Raw genomic sequence first — 27,225 nt, 5'->3', positions numbered from 1 at the left:
CTTCAGATGAGACAGTTTAAGCTGTCTTCTTCTTTAGGTGGTTTGTTGTAGCTGTTTGCTAATTCTATCCTAGAGAAAAAGGAACAAATATGACTATCCTCATTTAAAAGAAAAATTGACGGGGAACAGCAGCTCCTTTATATTATTACAGGGCTTATCACCAACAAATTCCCCCTTCCCCCCCATTTTATTTCTCATGTTCAGTTCTTCAGTTAGCATCTTGGAACTAAGCTCTTTCTCAAGGAGAACATTATATTCAGTGTAATGAATAGCTTTTGATAATTCACTGTACTCAGTTATCTCTTAGCTGAAGGGGGAAAAATCAGATTGTTAATGTACCTCAATCACAGCAAATGCATTCAGTTTTCACAAGCAGAACATTTTACTTGATTAGAATGACAAAAGTGGACTGTTTGTAACAAAAGGAAAAGGGTTCATGTTTTTTTCCAAATGTGATTCACACTTTTTTTTTCAAATGCTAATGTTGTACAGTACCTTGTACAATGTTACATTCTGTGGTGCTTCTAGAGTCATCAGGTCCTCCATTGACTAGAAGCACTAAAGTGAAAAGGCTGTGTCTTCTATGTGCCCAGACTAGGACATTGACTGTCACAAGTACATTTCCGTTCCTCCTTGACATAGGTAGAAATACTCTCCCTTTGAAAACATCTGCAACATCTATGGCCTTGAGAGCTCCTTTATGTAAGAATTTGCTCCTCTGCTTGGTCTGTCAGAAGCTGGTTTTGTTATTTTTTCAGGCTAGTGATCATTCCCTCAAGTAGGATGGCAGATAGCTCCTGTATCTTTGCCAGTCAATACCAAACTGAGCCAGGCTCCCTCTTTTTCTCTCCCAGGCCTGGCATTGTTTGCTGGTATAACAGGGCGGGGCTATCTGGGCCCTAAGGCTTTCCTTAACCCATTCCGTCCTGGTGGAAGGGTTCTCTGCTTCACCACAGATGGGCATCTATAGGTATTTTTAAAAATTCAAGTAAATAGAAATACATGATGATGGTCAGCTCACTTAGCCTGGCTTCAGACTAGAGGAAGAAAAAAGAGCTGAGCTCCAATTGGCTGCTCAGCACTGGCTCTCTGGTGGTGGTGTTGGGCAGTGGCAGTAATGGGCCATGCAGCTCATTATTGGGGCTGGCTTACCAGCCATGTGCCTGCTTTTTCAGCAGCATAATCAGAGCATAGAGATGTTCTGTTCTTGAGTGGTGATAGGAAAGGTGGATGCTGCGTCCCCTTCCTTAGGGGGAAGGAGGCAGAAGATGGCTTCCTCTTCCTAACCATCACCTAAGAGAGACAGAGAAGACAAGGGATCAACCACAAAGAACATTTTTATTTGTGAAGAAGGATATGGGAATTTTTATTTTCTGAGACTTTACTGCCAAGGGTTTTAGGGAGAATTCTGATTAGTTCCTTTGAGAGTATTATTCAAAGACACTTAATGAGGTGAGGGAAGCAACAGAGTCACCATTGTCATATTGAGGGGAGTACATGAGAGAGAAGTATGTGGTGCCTGAAATGAGGAGAGAATCCTAGGGTTTGGAGGAGCCTAATTTCAGATAGAAGGGGCTGATGAAGAGTTGTTGAAAGTTTAGCAACTTTCATAAGTGTCCAGGGATTATATTAAATTACATTTTCAAAATTTTTCACATTCTCCAAAATAAAATCAAACAACTTGTTTCTATGTGATTTAAAGCTGTTTTTTGTTACCTGGCCCTTAAAAGAATGCTCATGCCCCTGTAAGAGTGAATGGCCCCCAAATATATGTGATTTCATACGTGGGAGGGTGCTGATTTCATTTATGTTGTCTACCATTTCTCTTTTAATTAAAATCCATAAAGGGACACCAGTAAATATCTCTATTTTATTGCACAAGTAAAATTCATCCCTGCCCGACCACACATGGCCTACATAAACTGGCTTTGTGTAGGGAGCTAGCTGAGGTTCAGGAAGAAGCATAGGAGGCACCTGAGTCTTCTGCTTGGTGAGGGGAGTACATGAGAGAGAAGTATGTGGTGGGGCCTCACCATTTCACTCATTTCTAAAAATGACTTACGGAGTGGTGCACTGTAGGTAGCTATCCCACAGTTCTCGCAGTCTCTGCTGCCCATTGGAATTCTGGGTTAAGCTCCCAATACCTGATGTGGCAAAAACCATGTCGCGGGTGGTTTTGGGTACATGTCGCCAGTCGCCCCTCCTTCCGTGAAAGCAACGGCAGACAATCGTTTTGCTCCTTTTTCCGTGTGGATGCCATACTGCTTTCAGCAGATGGTGCAGTAGGACTGCTATCCATCATCATCCACTGCTTCCATTGCAACTCTGTTCTGCTGCTATTGACTCAATAGAAAATTTCTCCACGTTGTCTGTCATGGGTTCCTGGGTACGTGTGTTCTTCCTCGGGAAATGTGCGCTGTGCTAACCGTCGTCATCCACCGCGACTCTCCTGCTCTCATGAATCCACCTCACAGGTCCTCTCGTCGTTCTCTATCAATATCTATTGTCGTGGCATCCATCGTCAGCCACTGCTTCCGCTGCAACTCTGCTCTCCTGCAGACGCCATACCACGGCAAGCATGGATCCCGCTCAGATCACCGCAGCTGTATGAACCTTGTAAACAGCTCGCACATTATCCTGCAGTATGTGCAGAACCAGAACCTGCAAAAACAGGCAAGGAGGCGACGGCAGCGCGGTGACGAGACTGATGAGAACATGGACACGGACTTCTCTCAAAGTACAGCCCCTGGCAATTTGGACATCCAAATGGGCAATGGGGCAAGCTCATGCCATGGAACGCTGATTCTGGGCCTGAGAAACAAGCACAGACTGGTGGGACCACATAGTGTTGCAGATCTGGGATGATTCCCAGTGGTTGCGAAACTTTTGCTTGCATAAGGGCACTTTCATGGAATTTTGTGACTTGTTTTCCCCTGCCCTGAAGCACAAGAATACCAAGCTGAGAGCAGCTCATACAGTTCACAAGTGAGTGGCAATAGCCCTCTGGAAGCTTGCAATGCCAGACAGCTACCGGTCAGTCAGGAATCAATTTGGAGTAGGCAAATCTACTGTGGGGGCTGCTGTGGTCCAAGTAGCCAACGTAGTCACTGAGCTGCTGCTATCAAGGGTAGTGACTCTGGGAAATGTGCAGGTCATAGTGCATGGCTTTGCTTCAATGGGATTACCTAACTGTGGTGGGGCGATAGACGGAACCCATATCCCTATCTTGGGACCAGACCACCTTGGCAGCAAGTACATAAACCGAAAGGGATACTTTTTCAATGGTGCTGCAAGCACTGGTGGATCACAAGGGACGTTTCACCAACATCAACGTAGGATGGCTGGGAAAGGTACATGAAGCTCGCATCTTCAGGAACTCTGGCCTGTTTCAACAGCTGCAGGAAGGGACTTACTTCCCAGACCAGAAAATAACTGTTGGGGATGTTGAAATGCCTATAGTTATCCTTGGGGACCCAGCCTACCCCTTAATGCCATGGCTCATGAAGCCATACACAGGCAGCCTGGACAGAAGTCAGGAGCTGTTCAACTATAGGCTGAGCAGGTGGAGAATGGTGGTAGAATGTGCATTTGGACGTTTAAAAGCATGCTGGCGCAGTCTACTGACTTGGTTAGACCTCAGCGAAACTAATATTCCTATTGTTATTACTGCTTGCTGTGCGCTCCACAATATCTGTGAGAGTAAAGGGGAGACATCTATGGCGGGGTGGGAGGTTTAGGCAAATCGCCTGGCTGCTGATTACATGCAGCCAAACACCAGGGTGATTAGAAGACCACAGCAGGGCATGCTGCGCATCAGAGAAGCTTTGAAAACCAGTTTTATGACTGGCCAGTCTACAGTGTGAAAGTTCTGTTTGTTTCTTCCTGATGAAAACCCGCCCCCTTGGTTCACTCTACTTCCCTGTAAGCCAACCGCCCTCCCCTCTTTGATCACCACGTGCAGAGGCAATAAATTCATTGTTGTTTCACAATCATATATCCTTTATTAATTCATCACACAAATAGGGGGATAACTGCCACAGTAGCCCGGGAGGGGTGGGGGAGGAGGGAGGCACCAGGAGGGGTGGTGGATGAGGGGAGGAGGGAAGGACTAAGCCACACTATACTTCAAAACTTATCAAATGCCAGCCTTCTGTTGCTTGGGCAGTCCTCTGGGGTGGAGTGGTTGGGTGCCCGGAGCGCCCCCCAGCCCCGCTCCGCGATCTTGGGCATCTTGGTGAGGAGGCTATGGAACTTGGGGAGGAGGCCGGGCGGTTACACAGGGGCTGCAGCTGCGGTCTGTGCTCCTGCTGCCTTTCCTGCAGCTCCACCAGACACTGGAGCATATCAGTTTGATCCCCCAGTAGCCTCAGCATTGCATCCTGCTTCCTTTCATCACGTTACCACTACCTCTCCTCTTGCTCCCGCAACCTCTCATCTTGCTCATCCCTCCTGTCCTAGCGTGTGTGAGTTTCTTCACTTGCCTGCCCCCAGCGCTTCCCACTGCACCTCTCTATTCAGATCCAGTACAGACACCACTGTACACATTACTTTTGCTTACATCCACTCCTCTGCTTGGAATTCCCGGGGGCTTCCATGGTCCTTGGGATTGGGCTGGTCACTCCTATGAAGTGAAGTATTTCTCTCTATGTGAAATATATGCTATATGTGAGACATACAAATCAGACAGTTCTGTGTACTGTATTGCTAAACAGCAAACACATTCCCCATTATTTTGTTTTGCTATAGGAAATATAATGAGTTGGCTGCACCCAGGGATACAGGTTCCTTTTGCTGCAGCAGCTGAGTGAGAGGCAAAATGTGCTTCCTGGATTCTTGGGACTTGCCATGCAGCAAGCTGAGCCTAGCCAGAGTGCAGCAGTGCTTCTATTGCCAACTCTTTTTGTAGCCACTCCTTGTGTATTATGGGCTGTAAGGGGAGATGGAATAGAACTGTTCTGACCTCTTTGTACTTCACAGAGTACCTCCTATTCCCCTAGCCACTGTGGTGAGGGGCTAGTTTCAGCTAGTTTACAATCCCTCTGAACTGACAAAGTCTGGAACTGGACTTGTAAAATATTGGTATTCAAAAACGCATCTTGTATAGTCAAATAGTTATTTATAAAAATAAGCATAAAATAAATGCTTGGTTGTTCTAAACAGCAATATCCGTTGGTCAAAGTTAACTCATGTATAGTTCAAGAAAAAGATATTATATAACTAACTTTTAATTAAACATACATATAATACATCAATAAGTGCTGGGAGCAGCATGCTCTGAATTTATAGGACTAATTAGAATTCATGAAATATTAAACTATTAATCAGTGTTTTGTTGACTGCAACATCTAAATTACAGTAAATTACTCTGTTATTTAATTAAAACTGTTTGTAGCCTAGTCATTTGGTCACATTTTACTTGTAACTAAAAGAGGAAGCATTTTGTAATTCATAATCTCTGTTTCTATATAAATCTGGTAAAAGATGATTTATAAACATTATGAAGTAATTTTAAGACAAATGTAAAGACAACATTTTTGATAGTTTATTGGCCATTCATTACCAGTACCTACATATGCTAAGCTTGTAAACTAACGCTGTAACAGCAAGAAGAGGAAAGTAAAAACTGCTGTTGTTCCAATATTTCTCCCTCACACAGTTCTCCCCTAAGAATAGTGAAATATTCTGAGTATCCAGAGGTTTAACCCTTGCAGATTTAGGCCCATGTTGTCAAAGATGCAGGCTCTTTTTGTCAGCTCCTCCAATCACTGGGAGGATGGCTGTCATTGGTGCCATGTACCACTAAGTGCCTCCCCAGCCTAGCTCTTCTGACACGTCAGATTGTGGTCACAGAGTGTAGAGGGCAAGTTGTTATTGCTTAGAACAGTTTAGGCAACTTTCAGACCTAATTTATGGCATTCTCTAGGGCGGTGTTTCCCAAACTTGGGACGCCGCTTGTTCAGGGAAAGCCCCTGGCGGGCTGGGCTGGTTTGTTTACCTGCTGCGTCTGTAGGTTCAGCCGATCGCGGCTCCCATTGGCCGCAGTTCACTGCTGCACATCAATGGGGGCTGCGGGAAGTGGTGGCTGGTATGTCCCTCAGCCCGCGCCGCTTCCCGCAGCCCCCATTGGCCTGCAGCAGCGATCCGCGGCCAGTGGGAGCCGCGATCAGCCGAACCTGTGGACGCTGCAGGTAAACAAACTGGCCCGGCCCGCCAGGGGCTTTCCCTGAACAAGTGGCATCCCAAATTTGGGAAACACTGCTCTAGGGGAATGAACAAATGTCTAGAATGGCTGGTTCCTAGGTCTTGCCTTTCTGTTGCTACCACACTCCCTTTTTTGGTACTAGCCCTTTCAGCATAAAATAGACTGTAGAAGATGCCAGTGGACATGTGGCTTGTGGGATGCTATGGGTACTATAGTCTGTGATGCCTCTAATCTCACTTTTAACAAGCTTTCCCTAATTTTGCTCCTCTCAGTATTGTACAGTGGAAGGAAAATATATTATCTCTTTGTTAATAATATGGAGTCTGGTTTTCAGAGGTGATAATCACCTATAACTTCTACTGAAGGCAATGGGAGCTGGCAAGGACTCTGCTCATTTGAAAATCAGGTCTACTTATTTAAAAGGAAGCGGGAGTGATTTTTAGAAATTGATGGCATAGAGGGAGGGAAATTACTAAAAAAATTGGGAAAGGTACGTTAATCAGATTCAGGTAGATTAGTAGTCACTGGTTTGTAAATTTAGCCTTTGATAGAGGCTCTTCGTTGCTGGTGTACAATCGGGAAAGTTAGTAACATGTGATAAGGGACAATATGAAAGTACTAGTAACAGTTTTGTTGGTAGCTGGCTGAGCTTCAAGAATTCACTTTGTGGACATAGGATTCACTTTCATGGTTTCCAGCATGTCAAAAAATTTCCCTGGGATAGTTCTGAGAAGAGGATAGAGATCTGGGGATTTCCACACAGTGGTAATATGTGCACGCAGGAGGATTTTAGGGGGTTTTAATGAGAATCTCAGTTCTCAAGAGTTAAAAGCTAGGGACTCAACTAAGTAGCTAGAACCCATGGAGGCTCCACCTATATGCAAACAACCACCTCTTTCTCAGAACCTGCTCTATCTTACCATTACTTATGTGCCTGGGGGAGGGGGGATGGAGTGGTCTACATCTGTCTACTCTACACCTATATTCAGGAAGAAACAGCAAGCCCATTTGCCCCTTCTGGGATAAATGGTGGTCTGAGGCATCTCCTACATTCTCTCCATAAAGTGGTGGGGTGGGCCTCAGATTTCTCTTCTATGATGTATCTCATGGGATCTGAGTAGTTTGGGGTTTCCCCAATTTCCAAGGGTCCTCTTTTAGGCACAGCCACCAACTATCTTGCATCTCCAGGTGCCTGCCTGAATCCTAGGTTATGGGTACAAGTGCTTGATCAGTAATAAGGATCATGAACTGCACAGAAATATTAACATCCGTTACTGGAAGAGGAAATACTAAAAAACATAGTCTCCTGACTTTCAGTTCAGTGGACCCTTCTGTGGGTTAAAGGGAAATTGTGACTTTCACGCAAGATGCATGATTCTTGGTGGGGTCTGCTTATGCAAACTTCAACCTGTTCCCTGCATGTCCCCAATTCCTTGAGAAATCAGCTCCATTCTTCCTTTCCTCCCCTTCTCCCGCATAAATGAATTTGGTCCCTTTTGTACTGTTGTGATAACTGGACCATAAAAATTTACCCTAATTGTGACCTCAGTTGTGAAAAGTGAGTCAAAGTTCATAAAGTATCACAATAACCCGGAACAACAAATGTTGATGGGAAAAACTTCAAAGGGGAGACAGACTGAATTATTACAAACTAAAAGGCCTACAGATATAATTCAAGGACTGTGTTATGATCGTGCTTGGTAAACAAGAACATTTTGAGATACCAAAAAGCTATCAACCAAAATTGGTGTGTTGGAAATTAGGCTTAATTAGTGGACAAAGTAATGAAGGGATAGGCTGTTCTGCCCACCACACCCTTTGTGGAACCTTAAAGAAAGACTTTGGCTACTGGAGGGAGCTTCACCATCATGGCTGCCATCCCTATTGTCTCCTGGGATCCCAGAATCTTCTTTATCCTGATCCTGAAAGATGTCCTTACTAGTCTAGGCCAGAAAGAGGGAGCCAGATGACATGGCCAGCTCAGTCTGAACCACAAACACCAAGTGAGATGTGAGACCTTGTCTCCTTCCCCGCCCCCAAATGTGACCTTTTCCTTCTTTTCCTTATTTATCTTTCCTACCCTCTCTTCTTTTTCCTCTGTCTGATAAGAGTCTGGGTTAGGTAGCCAAGACTGCATATTTTGAATCTCTGAAAGAGGGAGCTAAAGCAATGCCCTAAACAGCCTGATGTTGGAACATATATTCCATTTATATTGCCAGGTCTCAGAGTGGCTGATAAGACCACGTGCTGTGCCTGTGCTTTTCCAGCAGCGAGGCTGCAAGTGAAAGTCATCACCAGTGACAGAAGCTGCATTTTCTCTCTGTCATTCTCTTCTCTCTCCATTTGTGTGTGTTTGTCTTATTTTGCGTTCTGGGAAATGGGATTGGACTGTAACAGCAACAGTAACCATGAGAGCTCCAGTCCATCTCAATTAACTTCTTTTCCTCAAAAAGGACAGTTATTATCATCTTTAATACCATCTAAGAGACTATCAAACAAAGGGGTTTTTTTCCTACTAAAAGCTCTCTCCAGCTAAAGAGAAAGAGAACCAGCAATGCTGTTAAAATAAAAGCCTTACTTAATACTTTACATTTCAAATGACTTAACTTGTTTTCCCTCCTTTTCCTAAGTCTTGAATAAAAGTTTTACAAGATGTTTAATTGTGTCTTTGCCATAGTACTAAGCAGGCTATGGTCTCTTTATATCAAAAGAGAACCGTGAACCCTGGTTATACTGTTTAACGTTGGACAGAGAATGGGCTATGTTAACACCTTTGGGCCATATATTCCATCTAAATTAATACAACACTGCCCCCCCCCAATTAATCCCCACAGTTATAGGCTATTCCTAATTTTGGTTTAGAAGTAACGGGATAGTCCAGTCCTTAAAAAGGTTGCTAGGAGTTTGTGATAAAGCTTTGTATGGGCATTATGAGAGGATATTCTAGATCTGTAGTGGATTATCTGCATATAAATCAATACTACCTAAATCCTTACCACATGTTTGCATGTGCATAATTAAAATATTTTTATATAGTATTTTAATATGAATATTTACTTTCAGTTACATGTAAAAAATCGCATAGAAATACCACCCAATTTTGGATATCTTTTTTATGAACTGGGTCCATAGTTCTTTTTTAGGTCGAAAATGTGCTTTTTTGTTTCTCATACCTCAAGTGAGTAAAAATATTATGGTGAAGATCATGAACCATAAAAAATATTTTTGTTTCTTAAGACACATCAATCTTACTGGCAAGATACTGTATATTCTATTCTCTTCTAAGCAAATCCAGCTGAGCTAAAAATTAAAATTGGAAAACATTGAAAAACATGTATTTCTTTTAAGCTTGTTAAAAGAAAGCATATATTTTTACTTACAAAACTAGTAAGATAGGGTTTTTTGCCTTTTTATTGGGGAAGAGGATTTATATTGCAAAACTCTGAAAACACTGAGACATTAAAATGATGTGGTTATGATGATTTAATCATACACTGGGGGGTTCTAAGCTTTCACTAGTGTTGCCAATTGGGACACTGCCATAACAGCAATAAGACATCTGTAACTGGCTTTACTGCTGGTATGATTCTCTCCCCCCCCACCCCCAGTTTTATATGTAAATGCTTTGTGACCTGTTCCAGTGCCCTTTGAAGTCAGTGGGAGTCTTTCTGTGGCCATTAGATGAGACCCTTAGGTAAGAACTAAAGGGTAGGCAATTGTACAAAGTTTAATTTTTTTTTAAACTGTGTGTCGGATTGCACTGGAGACTACTAGCCATCAGGGAATCCATGACAAAACAGCAGGGGTATAAATAACTAGGCTGTGGAGGAATGGTAATAGCATGGGATAAGACTGACAAACCTCGGACAATATTTGTGGAGCAGTGAGTAAGAACAAAACATTAGCTTACAGGAGACTCCAAGTGGGGAAAATATGTTAGGTAAATAACCAAGGTCCATAAAATGTGCCAAAATACAAATAGGTTTGATATTTAAAGGATGGTTTTTGTGAGTGTGTGGTCAATTAATTGGGGATACAAATCCCACCGCTCAGATGTCACAAATATGTGCTTTATTGGTGTGGTTTGGTACTTAAGTGCCTACATAGTAGGATATACCTCATTATTTATGCATGAAATTTTGAACCCCACAAACAAAGAGCCCAGTGCAGAAAATCTCCAAAAATTAAAATTCATATGCCTGAGCCTGTGAAGGTACATAAGTTTAGTTTCGATAAAAATTGTTTGATTCATGCATGATTTCCCTGACTTGAGATATAGTTACTGTGTCATCGAGATTATGCAATATTAAATATATATTGTCAAAAGGAGAAGACTTGTTTAGTGTTCAGTCACTTACACCCGCTAATGTTGTTATTAATTATTTGTATTACAGTAGTGCTTAGAGGCCCCAACCAAGTTTGGGAGGCCCTGTTATGCTAGGTACTTTACCTACTCCTAGTAAGAGATAGTCCTTCTCCTCTTTGAGTTAACAGTTTCAATAGACAAGACAGAAAATGGTGGGAGGGGAAGCCGATGTACATCTACAGTGCAATAAAAAAACCATGATACAGTGTATCAGAGCCTGAATCAGCTGTCTTGGGCTGTGGGGCTAAAAATTACAAAGTAGACATTTGAGCTCAGAAACTCTCACCACTCATGGGGTTTGAGAGCTCAGGCTTCTGCCCAAGCCTGAATGTCTACATTGCTATTTTTAGCCCCACAGGCCAAGCCCTGTAAGCCAGAGCCAGCTGACCTGGACCAGCTGCAGCTGTGATGTGGGTCTTTTATTGCTATGTAGGCATATTCATAGAGGTGAAGCACCTAATTCCAATTGATTTTCAGTGAGGCCTAGGCTCCTGTGATAAAGAAGCTTTTGAAACAGGACTGAGGGTTCTAAATCTTAAAAATTTTTTACCCAAAATGACTCATCTATGGTTATACAGCTGGGAATAGTCCCCTGTTACATACAAAAATGGGAAATGACTGCCTATGAAGAAGTACTGCGGAAAGGGATCTAGGGATCATAGTGGATCACAAGCTAAATATAAGTCAACAGTGTAATACTGTTGCCAAAAAAAGAAGACATAATTCTGGGATGTATTAGCACGAGTGTTGTAAGCAAGACACGAGAAGTAATTCTTCCACTCTACTCTGTGTTGATTAGGCCTCTACTGGAGTATTGTGTTCAGTTCTGGGCACTGCATTTTAGGAAAGATGTGGATAAATTGGAGAAAGTCCAGAGAAGAGCAACAAAAATGATTAAAGGTCTAAATGACTTATGAGGAAAAATTGGAAAAAAAATGGGTTTGTTTAATCTGGAGAAGAGAAGCCGGAGAGGGGACAGAACAGTTTTCAAGAACATAAAAATTATTCTCCCTAATCTTTGAGGCTAGGACAAGAAGCAACAGGCTTAAACTGTAGTAAGGGCAGTATAGGTTAGACATTAGGAAATACTTCCTAACTATCAGGGTGGTTAAGCACTGGAATAAGTTGCCTAGGGAAGTTGTGAAATCTCCATCATTGAAGATTTTTAAGGGCAGGTTAGACAAACACCTGTCAGGGATGGTCTAGATAATACTTAGTCCTGCCATGAGGGCAGGGGACTGGACTAGAAGACCCCTTCCAGTCCTATGAGTCTATGATTCCCACTCCAGTGGCCTAGCCACAGGACTATGCTGCCCCTCCCCAACTGACATTAACCTATAGTTTTAATATTAAGATCATGATGCAGGTTAAACCTATGTTGTTTAAGAGCTGGGCCTTGCACCATGATCTGAATATTGATAGACTAGTCAGACCAATGTTGGAATGAATTTCAGTTTTTCACTTGCAGTGCCTTACCAAGATCTCCTTGGTGTTTAAATTTGTGGTCCATTAGCTTGAACTCCACAGCTGATTACATGTGAGGGGAGAGGCAATCTCTCCGGTATTTAAAGAACAAGGCCAAATTTCTGCATGGATGTTTATAATAGCAAAAAAAAACAGCCCTGAAAATAATTAGTCTATTAATTAAATGGTTTCATTTGCTCATGTGAATGAAATGGCTGCTGTAAAGGTACTTTTTTGTAGAGAGAGTAATGGTAAAAGGAGGTTATGCTTTTCCCTGCCCAGTTTAAAGATGGAGCCGAAGACCAAAGGATTAAAACAGCAGCAACAGCAACATAAGAAGCTACTGGCTGCCATGCTTTCCCAGGACTCTTTTGATTCTGTTCAAAGCACAGCTCCCTCAGTGACAGAAGAAGATATCGACAATGAGGATGATGCAATGGAACTGCTAGGTAATTGAAAACGTTAATTCACGCAAGTATTTTTTCCATACTGTTTCCAATATTATATAAAGTATAACAAAATAGAGCCAAATTCTGCTTTCTGGAATACAGATATAAATCTGCAGTAGATGCACAGAAGTTAATGGAGTTATTGAAGACTTACATCAATAACTTAAAAATATATATAGGAGAGAAATACTAACTCTAAGTCTAAGGGTGCACTCTAGCTGCATCAGTCCATTGTAAAATACCAAAGGTCTCAAGTGTTTAAGCTAAGGTAATTTATTTTATTTTCTCTTCCTAAAAAATATATGAAAGCGGTACTCGATACAGTGGACAAGTCTGCTTTACATGCTTTCTCTGGTTAATTTTTACCCAGTCAGATCCCAGTCCTGTCCTCAGTGGGAATTTTGCCTGAGTAATGACGTAGTCTGACTAGCAGCAAATAGAGGGAAAGGTGTAAATTTGACTTACTGCACTGGTTTTAATTATACTTTTCCAGTAGACTGGATTGTGTTTTAAATGATATTCAAGGAGTCTGTGCCCTTAGCAGGGGCACTGGAACTTTTTATGTGCCTTAAGGGTGAGCAATGGGGAGAGGGGGCAGAGATGAGAGAGCAGGGGGCATGGCCATGGTTCAGGAACCAGTGGGCCCCCTCCACACACACTTCTAGGGAGTTTCTAGTACTCCTGGTCCTTAGTACATCCCCTCTCCCTTTCTGGAGTTATTTACTGTCAATCAAGTGAAAGAAGGGAATAGTACAAGACAGTTAGTTACTCTCTTCCTTCCATTTTTTAAAAATGCTCTAGCTTGAAATGGTCAAAAGGAACCATTGTCTTCAATATTTCTATAATCTTCATTTTACATGTTAGACCTTTTATGAGGGATCAGAGTACATGAATAATGTTACCTTTTCAGGATAGCTTGACCTTATATTTTAAAAGCACTATAATGAATGATTTATTTAGGGAAAAATCTGAGCTACAGAAAAAGCACAATCTGAAAATAAAAGGTCAAGCAGCACTTTATTCTATAGACTGGCTTCATGATTACATGATAGCCGTATAAATTATGTTGCGGTTACTTCATTTTTACATTGTGTAATTTAATGTATAATTCCCAGGTACTGTAATTTCTAGTTTTGATATCACTGTACCATTTTAATTTACAAGGGAGGCAGTATTAATGGGCTTGATTACCCCAAGCTCAAGGAAAACAACACAGGAATGGGCTAGGCACACTGCGGTGTTTCCACCAAATCATTCTACTGTGGATTTGGATTTGCTGCCCCAGGGAATGGGTAGGTGGTTCCAACACTTGGGTTGTGAAGGATCTTCTGAAGTATGGTAAGTATGGAACCTGAATAGATACAGCATATAATGAAGTAAACACTCTGAGAAACAGAAAATCCTTAAAATGAAGAACTAGATAAAGCTTTTAGCATCAGGTTGTACATTTTTGTAACTTTCCTATGGAAGATATTTATTCTCCATTTCATATATGCTCAAACTACAGAAGCACTTTTAATTCAGGATTCTGTATTTTGTTTTAGGCCTTTTTTTAGTTACATTGGTATTTGATTGAAATGCTGTATTGTTAATTATATACACACTGAAACTTCATTCATCTTGGAAGCACAAAATAAAACACAGATCATCTGCCAAGTGGTGGGAGAAGACTTTTCTTTGGCATTCATACAGTGTTAAGAAATATCTTTTAAAGGTATACCTCTCTGTAATAGCCCTGCTACCTCAACAAACCTAATTCACCTTTCATAGGGCCTGATCATCTTGTTAGTTGGCTTGGGAGATGCATAAATCAATCATCTTGCAGGATCAAACTGTTAGAGGGAGAGTTTTGAAACAATAGTTCCATATTCCTTATACCAGCTTACTGTTTTAATTCTCATTTTGTGTTGACAGTACAAGTTTTAGATTAAATATAAATGTAGGGATTACATTGCTGCAGAAGTGCTCAAACTTTGGGATTGTGACAAAATGTCACACTGTAAAAAGCATCTTATTTTCTTTTGAAGCTAACAGCACAGAGCTTAACATTCTATCAGCAAACATAAGTATTTTTCATTGCTGTATTTTCCAAATCAGTGACTATACAATAACAGGAGTGAATTTTTATATTATATAGTGTACTAAGCCATTAACTGCTTTAATTCTTTTTACACATATAGCATTGCACTTTTCCAAGCATGGCTTCCTGCCATCACTCACTTCCAAAACATAGCTTCATATAACTGACATATTCTCTTTACTATTAATTCTTTTTTGCTTATTCAAGCTTTTCACAAAAAATATAAAACCTTATGCCCCTCAGTTTGCATCTTGGAAGAACAACTTCTTCTACTTGTAATAAATTACTTAAAATAGTATCCTGTTTATAATGTAGCTTTTCAGCTGGACAGTGGTTTAACCTTTTTTATATAGTCAGGAGAATCGGTGTCAGAAGTTGGTTTGTGGAATTAGCCATTAGAAACATAAAAATTACTGATAAATTAACATTTAATAATCTCATTAATTATATGAAAATTGTCAATGAAGTGCTACTGAGAATAAAACAAAGTCCCATTTTTAATAGAAAACCATTATTAGAAAAGAAACAGCCATTGGGCGGGGCTCAGGCTGACAGCCCTGGGCTGCAGGGCTCAGGCTGTCAGCTTAAATATTGTAAACATATCAATAAAACATTGTGTTCAATACATACATACATACATAGGTATTATGGCTAGGGAAACTAAAGTTCAGTGTTTTGTTTTTGATTGTGGAAAAACACAGATTTTTTTTTAATTAGAGAATTTTGCTTTGTTTTGTTTTTATCACTGAAAATTAGGATCTCTGGGGATCATGCAATTAATGGTTGTGTCATAATGCAAATACACAATATTTAGTTCTGGCATTTCCTACCTTTTGAGTGCTTGACTTGGTGTCCTTAATAATGTTTTTAACAGTTTTTTGTATATAATTAGATTAAATCTATCTATTATAGCTGCGTATCAAGAAAAGCCAATAATTCGACACAGGATTGATCAGAAATGAACGTTTTAAAGTAATATTTATACCAGTTTTAAAACATCTCCTTCTACAGGGGCTGACGCAAAGCCCACTAAAGTCAATGGGAGTCTTTCCACTGACTTAAATGGGCTTTGGATCAGACTCAGAGTAGAATCCCTCCCCTCCAGCCATTGTATCATTGACTTAGTTAGTCATATATAACACATTTTTTGTTCTTTAAAGTTGAAGCCTAGGTTATTTCTACATACTACGCTCTGTTTTATAATTGTCCCCTTGCCCATTTATAATTTTTGTTCTTCTTCAGTCATCATAAAAATATCCATATTAGGCAAATAACCTTATGCAGGAAACCAGTTAACCTTCTCTGCAGGGGAGTGGCTACATTAGAGAAGAAGTAGTCCATTTCATTGTTTATGAATCAGAGGTTATCCTGAGCTTGATCATTTAAGGTTTAACAGCAAAAACAAAAACTGCTTTTAAAAATGATCTTGTCAGTGATAAGTGCAATTTAGAAGGAGTCACTAAACTCCATTTACTTCCTAATAATTGATAAATTCCAGATGCCTTTTCAAAGAGATTCCACATTAAGCCATTAACCCATGTGGTGAGAGAAAACAAACCTTAAGAGAATGGTGGCAACCCCCCTCCGCCCCCCAGAGCTAGGTTTATCATGGATTCTGAAATATTCTTGTGTCTGTCATGAAAGAAGCAGATATTGGGGCCTCCACAACCTGTGGATCTCTGGGTATCATTCAGAGGGACATGGCCATCTGCCTGGAGACCCTGTGCTTCTGCGCTGACTCTGGTGGCCCCCAGAGCTTCTTGGCAGTCCATTCAGCTGTGGTGCCAGGAACTACACCCCTGGGGGTTGTGCCTGAAGGGAAGGACTTTCAGTGTGGGGAGGGGCTGTTCTAAAGGTAACAAAATCTAGTTTTCCATTTTGTTCCCCAGGTATCTGAAGCCATTGGAATGGTTAAGAGATGACATAGGCTACCGTATTTTTAGCATGGTGATGATAACATCCAGCCGTGTTTTTCTGTCTATCTGATCCATACAACTCTCCCAAAGTTTTGTAGAGATTTGGGCTGGGATCCTGGTTGGGTGGATGAGGATCTATGCAGATGATATTAATAGGTTGTGGGGAAACAAACAAAAGATATGGTAAGGATTGTATCTGCCTGTCATGGGGCATCCACCCCTTTAAGAGGTGTCAGGGCCCTGTCTGCCCACGATTGCCCTTTTAAGGTGGCTAACTGCCCCAAGTTAATGTTTGTGATTAATTAGTAAACCAGCACCTGGACCTAGTAAGCTGCCCAACATCAGTTAGGGAAGGCACTCTCAAGGAGACAGGAAGCTGCTGAGAAGAGGACGTCACCGGGAGAGCTCACCAGAGCAGGGAGGTGTGCTCTTAGAGCAGGGTATGGTCCAGGAGAGAGGGAACTCTCCTCCATAGAGCCCACCAGAGCAGTGAGCTTTGGAGGCATTCTTACAGATAGGAGGCTCCCAAAGGGAGCGCTGCAGAAGTCAGACTTTGTCTGAGCAGAGGAGTCTCCCAAACGGTGGCAGGAAGCCCAGCCTGCCTGGAACTATGTGCTGTCCCAGGGAAAAGCAGCAGCTGACAGATATCCATGGACCCCTGTCTCTGGAGAAGGACTCTATCCAGGGAGCAGGAAGAGACCTGGCTCGAAGGGCAGACATAGAATCATAGAATATCAGGGTTGGAAGGGACCCCAGAAGGTCATCTAGTCCAACCCCCTGCTAGAAGCAGGACCAATTCCCAGTTAAATCATCCCAGCCAGGGCTTTGTCAAGCCTGACCTTAAAAACCTCTAAGGAAGGAGATTCTACCACCTCCCTAGGTAACGCATTCCAGTGTTTCACCACCCTCTTAGTGAAAAAGTTTTTCCTAATATCCAATCTAAACCTCCCCCACTGCAACTTGAGACCATTACTCCTCGTTCTGTCATCTGCTACCATTGAGAACAGTCTAGAGCCATCCTCTTTGGAACCCCCTTTCAGGTAGTTGAAAGCAGCTATCAGATCCCCCCTCATTCTTCTCTTCAGCAGACTAAACAATCCCAGCTCCCTCAGCCTCTCCTCATAACTCATGTGTTCCAGTCCCCTAATCATTTTTGTTGCCCTTCGCTGGACTCTCTCCAATTTATCCACATCCTTCTTGAAGTGTGGGGCCCAAAACTGGACACAGTACTCCAGATGAGGCCTCACCAATGTCGAATAGAGGGGAATGATCACGTCCCTCGATCTGCTCGCTATGCCCCTACTTATACATCCCAAAATGCCATTGGCCTTCTTGGCAACAAGGGCACACTGCTGACTCATATCCAGCTTCTCGTCCACTGTCACCCCTAGGTCCTTTTCCGCAGAACTGCTGCCTAGCCATTCGGTCCCTAGTCTGTAGCTGTGCATTGGGTTCTTCCGTCCTAAGTGCAGGACCCTGCACTTATCCTTATTGAACCTCATCAGATTTCTTTTGGCCCAATCCTCCAATTTGTCTAGGTCTTTCTGTATCCTATCCCTCCCCTCCAGCGTATCTACCACTCCTCCCAGTTTAGTATCATCCGCAAATTTGCTGAGAGTGCAATCCACACCATCCTCCAGATCATTTATGAAGATATTGAACAAAACCGGCCCCAGGACCGACCCTTGGGGTACTCCACTTGATACCGGCTGCCAACTAGATATGGAGCCATTGATCACTACCCGTTGAGCCCGACAATCTAGCCAGCTTTCTACCCACCTTGTAGTGCATTCATCCAGCCCATACTTCCTTAACTTGCTGACAAGACTACTGTGGGAGACCGTGTCAAAAGCTTTGCTAAAGTCAAGAAACAATACATCCACTGCTTTCCCTTCATCCACAGAACCAGTAATCTCATCATAAAAGGCGATTAGATTAGTCAGGCATGACCTTCCCTTGGTGAATCCATGCTGGCTGTTCCTGATCACTTTCCTCTCATGCAAGTGCTTCAGGATTGATTCTTTGAGGACCTGCTCCATGATTTTTCCAGGGACTGAAGTGAGGCTGACTGGCCTGTAGTTCCCAGGATCCTCCTTCTTCCCTTTTTTAAAGATTGGCACTACATTAGCCTTTTTCCAGTCATCCGGGACTTCCCCGGTTCGCCACGAGTTTTCAAAGATAATGGCCAATGGCTCTGCAATCACAGCCGCCAATTCCTTCAGCACTCTCGGATGCAACTCGTCCGGCCCCATGGACTTGTGCACGTCCAGCTTTTCTAAATAGTCCCTAACCACCTCTATCTCCACAGAGGGCTGGCCATCTGGGTCAGGAGAACTTTGCTGGTAAAATGGCCTGGACACAGGTGAACAGAGGACTCAGATGGGAACAAATAATCTAAAACTGACTCTGTCTCCTAGTTAAGGGACTGTGGTAAAGGTTTTACTTATACTTTGTGTTGGCCTTGTCTGTTAATAAACAAGACTCCCCAGTGGAGGTGCTGTTTTGTACCTCACACCTGCTCAGACTTGTTTATATCCCAGGTGAAGGGAAATCAAGGCACACTGATTGCTACACCTGATTGCAAGGGGGCACTTGGGAATGACTTTCACTATGACACTGCCCATTTAAAACCACAATTTATTAAAACATTTAAACACATGCTAAACTTTCTGCATGTGAGTAATCCCATCCCTTTTCAGCAAAACACTTAGGCACGTACAGTGTTGAATAGAGATGGGGTTATTCACATGCTGAAAGCTAAACTCATGAGTAAATCTTTGCTGAATGAGAGCCTAAATGAGCGTGTATGCTTGTCATTTGTTACTGGAGCTTGCAATCTGGGAGCATTGTTGGAAGATCGTTTAGCAGCAGTCTTGAGGAAGTTCACAGATGGCAACAGTTTTTTGAGCTTGTAATGGGGTGCCTGCAGGGAGGCTGCGCAGAAGGCAGCCAATCAGAGCAGGGCTGAGGGGAGCAACCAATCACGGCCAGGCAGGCCCCTATAAGAAGGGCTGCAGGACAGAGAAGCTGCAGTCACTACCTGGAGCTCAAGGAGGGAGGAGGACTGGCTGCCTTGCAGGCTGAAGATAGCTAGCACCCTGGACAGAGCAGTGCTGCAGGCAGACACCTGGGGAGCTAAAGGCAGCTCCTGGTGGGTTGCAGGGATCTGCAGGCTGATGCCCTGAGGCAAGGACAAAGAGGGTGCTGGGGCTATGGGGAAGTGGCTCAGGAAAATCTACTGAGGAGTCGGAGAGGACACCACAAGCAATGGCCTTCTACAGGATCCCTAGGTTAGGACCTGGAGTTGTGGGTTGGCCTATGTCTCCCCCCACCCCACTCGCCACTGGAGAAGTGGCTAGACAATAGACTGCAGTCACACTGATATAAGTGGCTGGACAGGGATTGCAGAGATGTCCCCCAGAAGCGGGAAGCACAGAGTGTGGCATGGCTGGAGAGCTGTGTCACTGAAGAGGACACCACGGTCCTTGGAGTGACATGGGTCCAGAAGCAGAAAAAGTGATGGGCGAAGCACCAGCAGAGCAGGATGCACTGGCTAACAGAGCTAATTCCCATATCGGGCATAAGGTGGCGTCAGAGTGGTGAGTTGCACCCTGTCACAGAACCTGAACCTTGTTATCATGGTCTGTGGCACAATCACCACAAAATTAGACAACCGCAATGAGCTCTACATGAGGTTACACCTTAAATCAACTTGGAAATGGAAGCTGGTGCAGAAGGTAGTACTGTAGCTCTTAGTTTAATAGAATCATAGAATATCAGGGTTGGAAGGGACCCCAGAAGGTCATCTAGTCCAACCCCCTGCTAGAAGCAGGACCAATTCCCAGTTAAATCATCCCAGCCAGGGCTTTGTCAAGCCTGACCTTAAAAACCTCTAAGGAAGGAGATTCTACCACCTCCCTAGGTAACGCATTCCAGTGTTTCACCACCCTCTTAGTGAAAAAGTTTTTCCTAATATCCAATCTAAACCTCCCCCACTGCAACTTGAGACCATTACTCCTCGTTCTGTCATTTGCTACCATTGAGAACAGTCTAGAGCCATCCTCTTTGGAACCCCCTTTCAGGTAGTTGAAAGCAGCTATCAAATCCCCCCTCATTCTTCTCTTCAGCAGACTAAACAATCCCAGCTCCCTCAGCCTCTCCTCATAAGTCATGTGTTCCAGACCCCTAATCATTTTTGTTGCCCTTCGCTGGACTCTCTCCAATTTATCCACATCCTTCTTGTAGTGTGGGGCCCAAAACTGGACACAGTACTCCAGATGAGGCCTCACCAATGTCGAATAGAGGGGAACGATCACGTCCCTCGATCTGCTCGCTATGCCCCTACTTATACATCCCAAAATGCCATTGGCCTTCTTGGCAACAAGGGCACACTGCTGACTCATATCCAGCTTCTCGTCCACTGTCACCCCTAGGTCCTTTTCCGCAGAACTGCTGCCTAGCCATTCGGTCCCTAGTCTGTAGCTGTGCATTGGGTTCTTCCGTCCTAAGTGCAGGACCCTGCACTTATCCTTACTGAACCTCATCAGATTTCTTTTGGCCCAATCCTCCAATTTGTCTAGGTCCTTCTGTATCCTATCCCTGCCCTCCAGCGTATCTACCACTCCTCCCAGTTTAGTATCATCCGCAAATTTGCTGAGAGTGCAATCCACACCATCCTCCAGATCATTTATGAAGATATTGAACAAAACCGGCCCCAGGACCGACCCTTGGGGCACTCCACTTGATACCGGCTGCCAACTAGACATGGAGCCATTGATCACTACCCGTTGAGCCCGACAATCTAGCCAGCTTTCTACCCACCTTATAGTGCATTCATCCAGCCCATACTTCCTTAACTTGCTGACAAGACTACTGTGGGAGACCGTGTCAAAAGCTTTGCTAAAGTCAAGAAACAATACATCCACTGCTTTCCCTTCATCCACAGAACCAGTAATCTCATCATAAAAGGCGATTAGATTAGTCAGGCATGACCTTCCCTTGGTGAATCCATGCTGGCTGTTCCTGATCACTTTCCTCTCATGCAAGTGCTTCAGGATTGATTCTTTGAGGACCTGCTCCATGATTTTTCCAGGGACTGAGGTGAGGCTGACAGGCCTGTAGTTCCCAGGATCCTCCTTCTTCCCTTTTTTAAAGATTGGCACTACATTAGCCTTTTTCCAGTCATCCGGGACTTCCCCGGTTCGCCATGAGTTTTCAAAGATAATGGCCAATGGCTCTGCAATCACAGCCGCCAATTCCTTCAGCACTCTCGGATGCAACTCGTCCGGCCCCATGGACTTGTGCACGTCCAGCTTTTCTAAATAGTCCCTAACCACCTCTATCTCCACAGAGGGCTGGCCATCTCTTCCCCATTTTGTGATGCCCAGTGCAGCAGTCTGGGAGCTGACCTTGTTAGTGAAAACAGAGTGATGATGTGCCTCCCTAGAGGAACATGATTCTAGTGCTCCGGTTTCCAAGTAGAGGAGTTGTTGGTGGTGGTGTGGAGGCTTTGCTTTTGTTTTTGATTTTTAGTGGAGTCCCTCACAAGCAGGTCACAGGACAATCTCTCACCCCATAGCATACCACTGCAACTGTGGTCAGCAAGTATGTGAGCTGGAATCTTCTCCATTTGAGATGGAGCAGGATGTCCTTTGTTAAGGGATCCATATGCTTGGAATTTTCTCCATACCTGTTGCCCCTGTGATCAGCAAGTTTGCAGATGACACTAAACTGGGAGGAGTGGTAGATACGCTGGAGGGTAGGGACAGGATACAGAGGGACCTAGACAAATTAGAGGATTGGGCCAAAAGAAATCTGATGAGGTTCAAGAAGGACAAGTGCAGAGTCCTGCACTTAGGACGGAAGAATCCCATGCACCGCTAAAGACTAGGGACCGAACAGCTAGGCAGCAGTTCTTCAGAAAAGGACCTAGGGGTGACAGTGGACGAGAAGCTGGATATGAGTCAACAGTGTGCCATTGTTGCCCAGAAGGCCAATGGCATTTTGGGCTGTAAAAGTAGGGGCATTGCCAGCAGATCGAGGAATGTGATCGTTCCTCTCTATTCGACATTGGTGAGGCCTCATCTGGAGTACTGTGTCCAGTTTTGGGCCCCACACTACAAGAAGGATGTGGATAAATTGGAAAGAGTCCAGCGGAGGACAACACAAATGATTAGGGGACTGGAACACATGACTTATGAGGAGAGGCTGACGGAACTGGGATTGTTTAGTCTGCAGAAAAGAAGAATGAGGTGGGATTTGATAGCTGCTTTCAACTACCTGAAAGGGGGTTCCAAAGAGGATGGCTCTAGACTGTTCTCAGTGGTAGCAGATGACAGAACAAGGAGTAATGGTCTCAAGTTGCAGTGGGGGAGGTTTAGGTTGGATATTAGGAAAAACTTTTTCAGTAGCAGGGTGGTGAAGCCCTGGAACGCGTTACCTAGGGAGGTGGTGGAATCTCCTTCCTTTGAGGTTTTTAAGGTCAGGCTTGACAAAGCCCTGGCTGGGATGATTTAGTTGGGGATTGGTCCTGCTTTGAGCAGGGGGTTGAACTAGATGACCTCCTGAGGTACCTTCCAACCCTGGTATTCTATGGTTCCTTGATTCTATGATCCGAAATAGCCCAGTTAGCATTCAGTGCACACTGTAAAGGTTTGCTTCACCTAATCTTTTGGACAAGGATTGGCACTGTAACAACTAGTACTTGTTTCTGTAATTGCGTTATTAGTGTTACACTTGACTGTATTGCTATCTGTGGTATGTCATCTTATTTTCTGGACTTGAAGCTGCTGGTTGGTTGTTATGTTTTATACATCATTGATCATCCAAGAGCCAAGCATGAGTTTTTCTTCCTCTTCTTTTAATTATCAATCTCATAAATAGGGATGGTTTGCTTGTTGCACAGCTGCAAAGTGGAGAGAATCTGTCAATATCTACCCTTATGGGGGATCTCTCAGTGTGAGGGGGTCTCCAGTAAGCATAGATCACTATCACACCACCCTCTCCTGTAGCCCCTTTGCATAAGTGATACAAGGGGTGGGGAGATGTCATGGCAGTCTGCGTCTCCTCAGCTAACGAATGCTCCTCCAGACTGATCTAATTTGTGTTGGGGCTGGGCAGAGAATCAGAAAGCCACAATGGCTCCCAGCTCCTGCTTAGCCCCACAACCTAATCTCTACTACACCAAGCAGATCTCAGCTGAAGCAAAGAATCTAGCCCATAAAGGTTTTTTGATTCCCTGGAATGTTTGAAAATTCTTTGCTAAACACACTTTTTCCTCAAGATCTCCATCTCAGCAATTAGCATAGGCTACCTGTCATATTTGCTATGTTGGTATCTGTGATGGGGTGTACCTGGCCTTCTCAGCTCTGCACAGGAGCACCTGCAGGCCTACTACACCCCACTCCAAGAAGTAGCGATGTGGGAGGAACAGCACAATGAAGTTGGGTCCTTCAGGACTGCCTAGAGAGGCCTCTTTGGAGCAGCCATCTTGAAAACTACAGAGATCTGGTCCTCCAAGGAGTAGAAGGGCCAATCTGGGCCCTGCTGGCTCAGATAAAAGTTGCTGCTTGGCCTTACCAGTTCATTTCTTAGCTGGTACCAGAGGAGTGAAGAGGGGTTCTCCCTGGCCAAAGGAGTCTGGTAGCTAGATAGAGATCATGACCGGCTGAACTTAGATAGTCAGTGTCTCTCTCTGCCACCCCAGCTATGAGATAGGGCTGGGGATAAAAGGGCCTGGTAGGAGGAGGCATAAGGAAATAGCAGCAACTGATTGGTGTGATCTGTTTGTGGCTGCTGGATGTAGGGTCCCTGGGTTGAAACCTGGAGTAGTGGGCAGGCCCAGGTTCCCACTGGCTTCAGGTAAAGTGGCATAAGTGGACAAGGCTTATTTTGGAGCCTGAACAAAGTGCTGGATTGAAGGGCCCAGAGTCAGGGCTGAAGACACTAGTGAGGGCAAATAGACTGTTCATTAGACTCTTTAATACCCCAGAAGGGGTTCATTTGGATGTTGTGGCTCGGCCCCCCCCCCCAACCCAGTCACCGAAAACCTGCTAAGGTCGCTGGCAGCCTGCAGGGGAAACCAGGGGCAAGAAAAGGATTGTTCCGCATCCAACTGCTTGGAGGCCCTCGAGGTGAGTGCCCCTTGATAGTATCTCATTGAAGAAAAACTACCCAGATAGCATCAAGTTGGTATTAATTGGCTGTGGAGCTGGCTGTATTCTATTCCTCTTTTACTCCTGAGGGCATTCTGCGCCAAAAAAATTAAAATTTTGTGCACAATATTTTAAAATTCAGCAAATTTTATTTGTCAACTAAATGCGGAGACTCCAGCATGGCATCGGGGAGCACAGGCCACTGACTGTGTAGAGGTGGGAGATCACTGTGGGATCTGGGTGCAGAGATCTGGCTTGTAAGGGTGGTGCAAGGGAAGTGGTGCTTGTTGGCGGGGGGGTGGATGAGGCTCAGCAGGAGGGTCTGGATACACAGGGGTTGGGTGGATGCGGGAGGAGCTCCCTGTACAGAGATCCCTCCCCCTGCAGCCGAGGAGCAATGGATGTAGGAAGTGTGTGTGTGTGTGTGTGTGTGTGTGTGAATTTGCAGAGCTACCTACAGTTGGGGGCTAAATTGGGGATGGGGTCTGACATGGCCCCAGATGCTGTGCAGGGGAAGAGAAAGTCCAGTCCTGCCCAGCCTAGCTGGGACTAGCAGCTGAGCCCAGCCCAGGGTAGGAGCCACCAGCCGGGTCTTCTCCAGTCCCACCCCCTGTCCCACAGTGACTTACTTGCTGGGGAGGGTCGTATGACTGCTCTTGTGGCTTCCCTTTGCTTCACCATCAAAAAGCCATTTTTCCTGCAGGGAACATAAATTCTGCGCATGCGCAGTGGCACAGAATTCCCCCAAAAGTACTCTTTGGCTACAAGGGATGGACTGGACCAGTGTGGGGCCCTTTGAAGGAAAGAAATAAACTTGGGAAACAATCTTAAATTCTTTAGAGATTCTAAGTCTGGTAAAAGAGAAGACTGAGAGGGGACATGATTACAGTTTTCAAGTACATAAACGGTTGTTACAAGGAGGAGGGAGAATAATTGTTCTTAACCTCTGAGAATAGGACAAGAAGCAATGGGATTAAATTGCACCAAGGGAGGTTTAGGTTAGACATTAGGAAAAACTTCCTGACTGTCAGAGTGGTGAAGCACTGGAATAAATTGCCTAGGGAGATTGTGGAATCTCCATCATTGGAGATTTTTAAGAGCAGGTTCGACAAACACCTCTCTCGATAATAGTTAGTCCTACCAAGAGTGCAGGGGACTGGACTAGGTGACCTCTCAAGGTCTCTTCTAGTCCTATGATTCTATGAAAACTGTCTCTTGCTTTTTAATCTCAAAAAGGTTTCTTGCTATCCACCTTATCACAGTTAGAGCTGGTCGAAAAAACTTCAGTACAACAGTTTTCCATTGACTAATGCAGTTTCATCATGCTAAGCATTTCAATTTGAAGTGTCAATTTTGATTAAGCGTTTGACTAGAAAAAGTCCAAATGTTTTATTTCAACAGTAATTTCAGTTCATTTTGTTTTGACTTTTATAGTGTATTCAAATATTAATGTTAATATCTTTGTGTATTTAAAGTGTCAATTATATATGAATATAATTTAAGTCTAAATGAAATTAATCAAAATGACAGCATTGAACCAAAACATTTTGGAATTTTCATTTCATGGGAAATTTCAGCCTTTTGTTCCAAATTGGAATTAACTTATCAAAATATGGAGTTTCCTGTGGAACAGAAATTCCAGTTTCTGACCAGCTCTAATTACAAAGACAAATTTTTCCACACTGTCACACTCAATTTTCTTTCATAACACCACATAGTCTTGGCCACCCACTTGGTTTCTTCAGGTCTGTCTGCTGCTTGCTTAATAATTTGCTGTTGCTGAAAGAATACAATCCTCTCCATCTTCTTTCGAAGTGGAATATTATGTAAACCACAGTAGGTAGTAACATGTTTGTTACAGGAAAAATAATTTCAGATTTACAATTGATAAGAAGTGTAGGACAATTATGAAGTTCTAGTACAAGTTAGTGGAGAGTGAATCAAATTCCAAAATAAGATTTACTAAAATTGAAATGTTATGAACTCAAGGAGGTGGTTTGAAAATCCAGTGTATCATAAACCAAAATGCAAATTATGTATGATCATTTTAAAGTACTTTTGCAACATTGTTTAACAGTTTCTGCCTTTCCATAATTTCTCCCTTTTTATTTGTTTGCAGTAGTTGAGTTTGTCATTCATATCTGCTCAAATTATATGCACTGGGTTATTTGTGTCCTATTTTTAATTAACAGATTAAAATGATTTTTAGTAGTTGCTGTATTTGTGGAAAATACTTATCTAAGATTTACTCAATATGTGAGACAGATTTAATATTTTTTTTCTCCCTAGCACTGATACTGGTTACTCACAGAAATCCAGGTCTCTGCCACCAAGGGAGCAGCGTACCCCAGTTTAACCTTAAAGTAGTGTTTCTGTGTAACATACAGCACTTGTAATGACACAAAAGAAGGTTTATTCTTCAAGTGCTTGCTCATGTCAATTCCATTCTAGGTATGTGCACACCCACGTGCACAGCTGCTGGACATTTTTGTCTTAGCAGTTTCTGTAGGGCTGGCTGTGGCGCCCTCTGGAGTGCCACGCTCGTGCACTAGTATGTGAAGTGCCACAGCCCTGCGCCCTCTCAGTTCCTTCTTA

The 27,225-nt window shown here is 43.5% G+C and overlaps 1 protein-coding gene across 9 annotated transcripts in view; it reads left to right on the top strand.

Moving 5' to 3' along the window:
- C2H8orf34 (chromosome 2 C8orf34 homolog) overlaps positions 1-27,225 on the top strand; it is a 360,017-nt gene that overhangs the window by 73,025 nt on the left and 259,767 nt on the right. For all 9 annotated transcript variants that reach the window (XM_048840887.2, XM_048840893.2, XM_048840888.2 and 6 more), the window contains exon 7: positions 12,315-12,481. In XM_048840887.2, the coding sequence (XP_048696844.2) occupies positions 12,315-12,481 (167 nt within the window). The remainder of the gene's footprint in view (positions 1-12,314; positions 12,482-27,225) is intronic.

Source organism: Caretta caretta, chromosome 2 (genome assembly GCF_965140235.1).
Source record: "Caretta caretta isolate rCarCar2 chromosome 2, rCarCar1.hap1, whole genome shotgun sequence".
Taxonomy (NCBI): Eukaryota; Metazoa; Chordata; order Testudines; family Cheloniidae; genus Caretta; species Caretta caretta.
The sequence above is the reverse complement of the archived record's forward strand: the minus strand, read 5'-3'. Positions and strand labels throughout refer to the sequence as shown.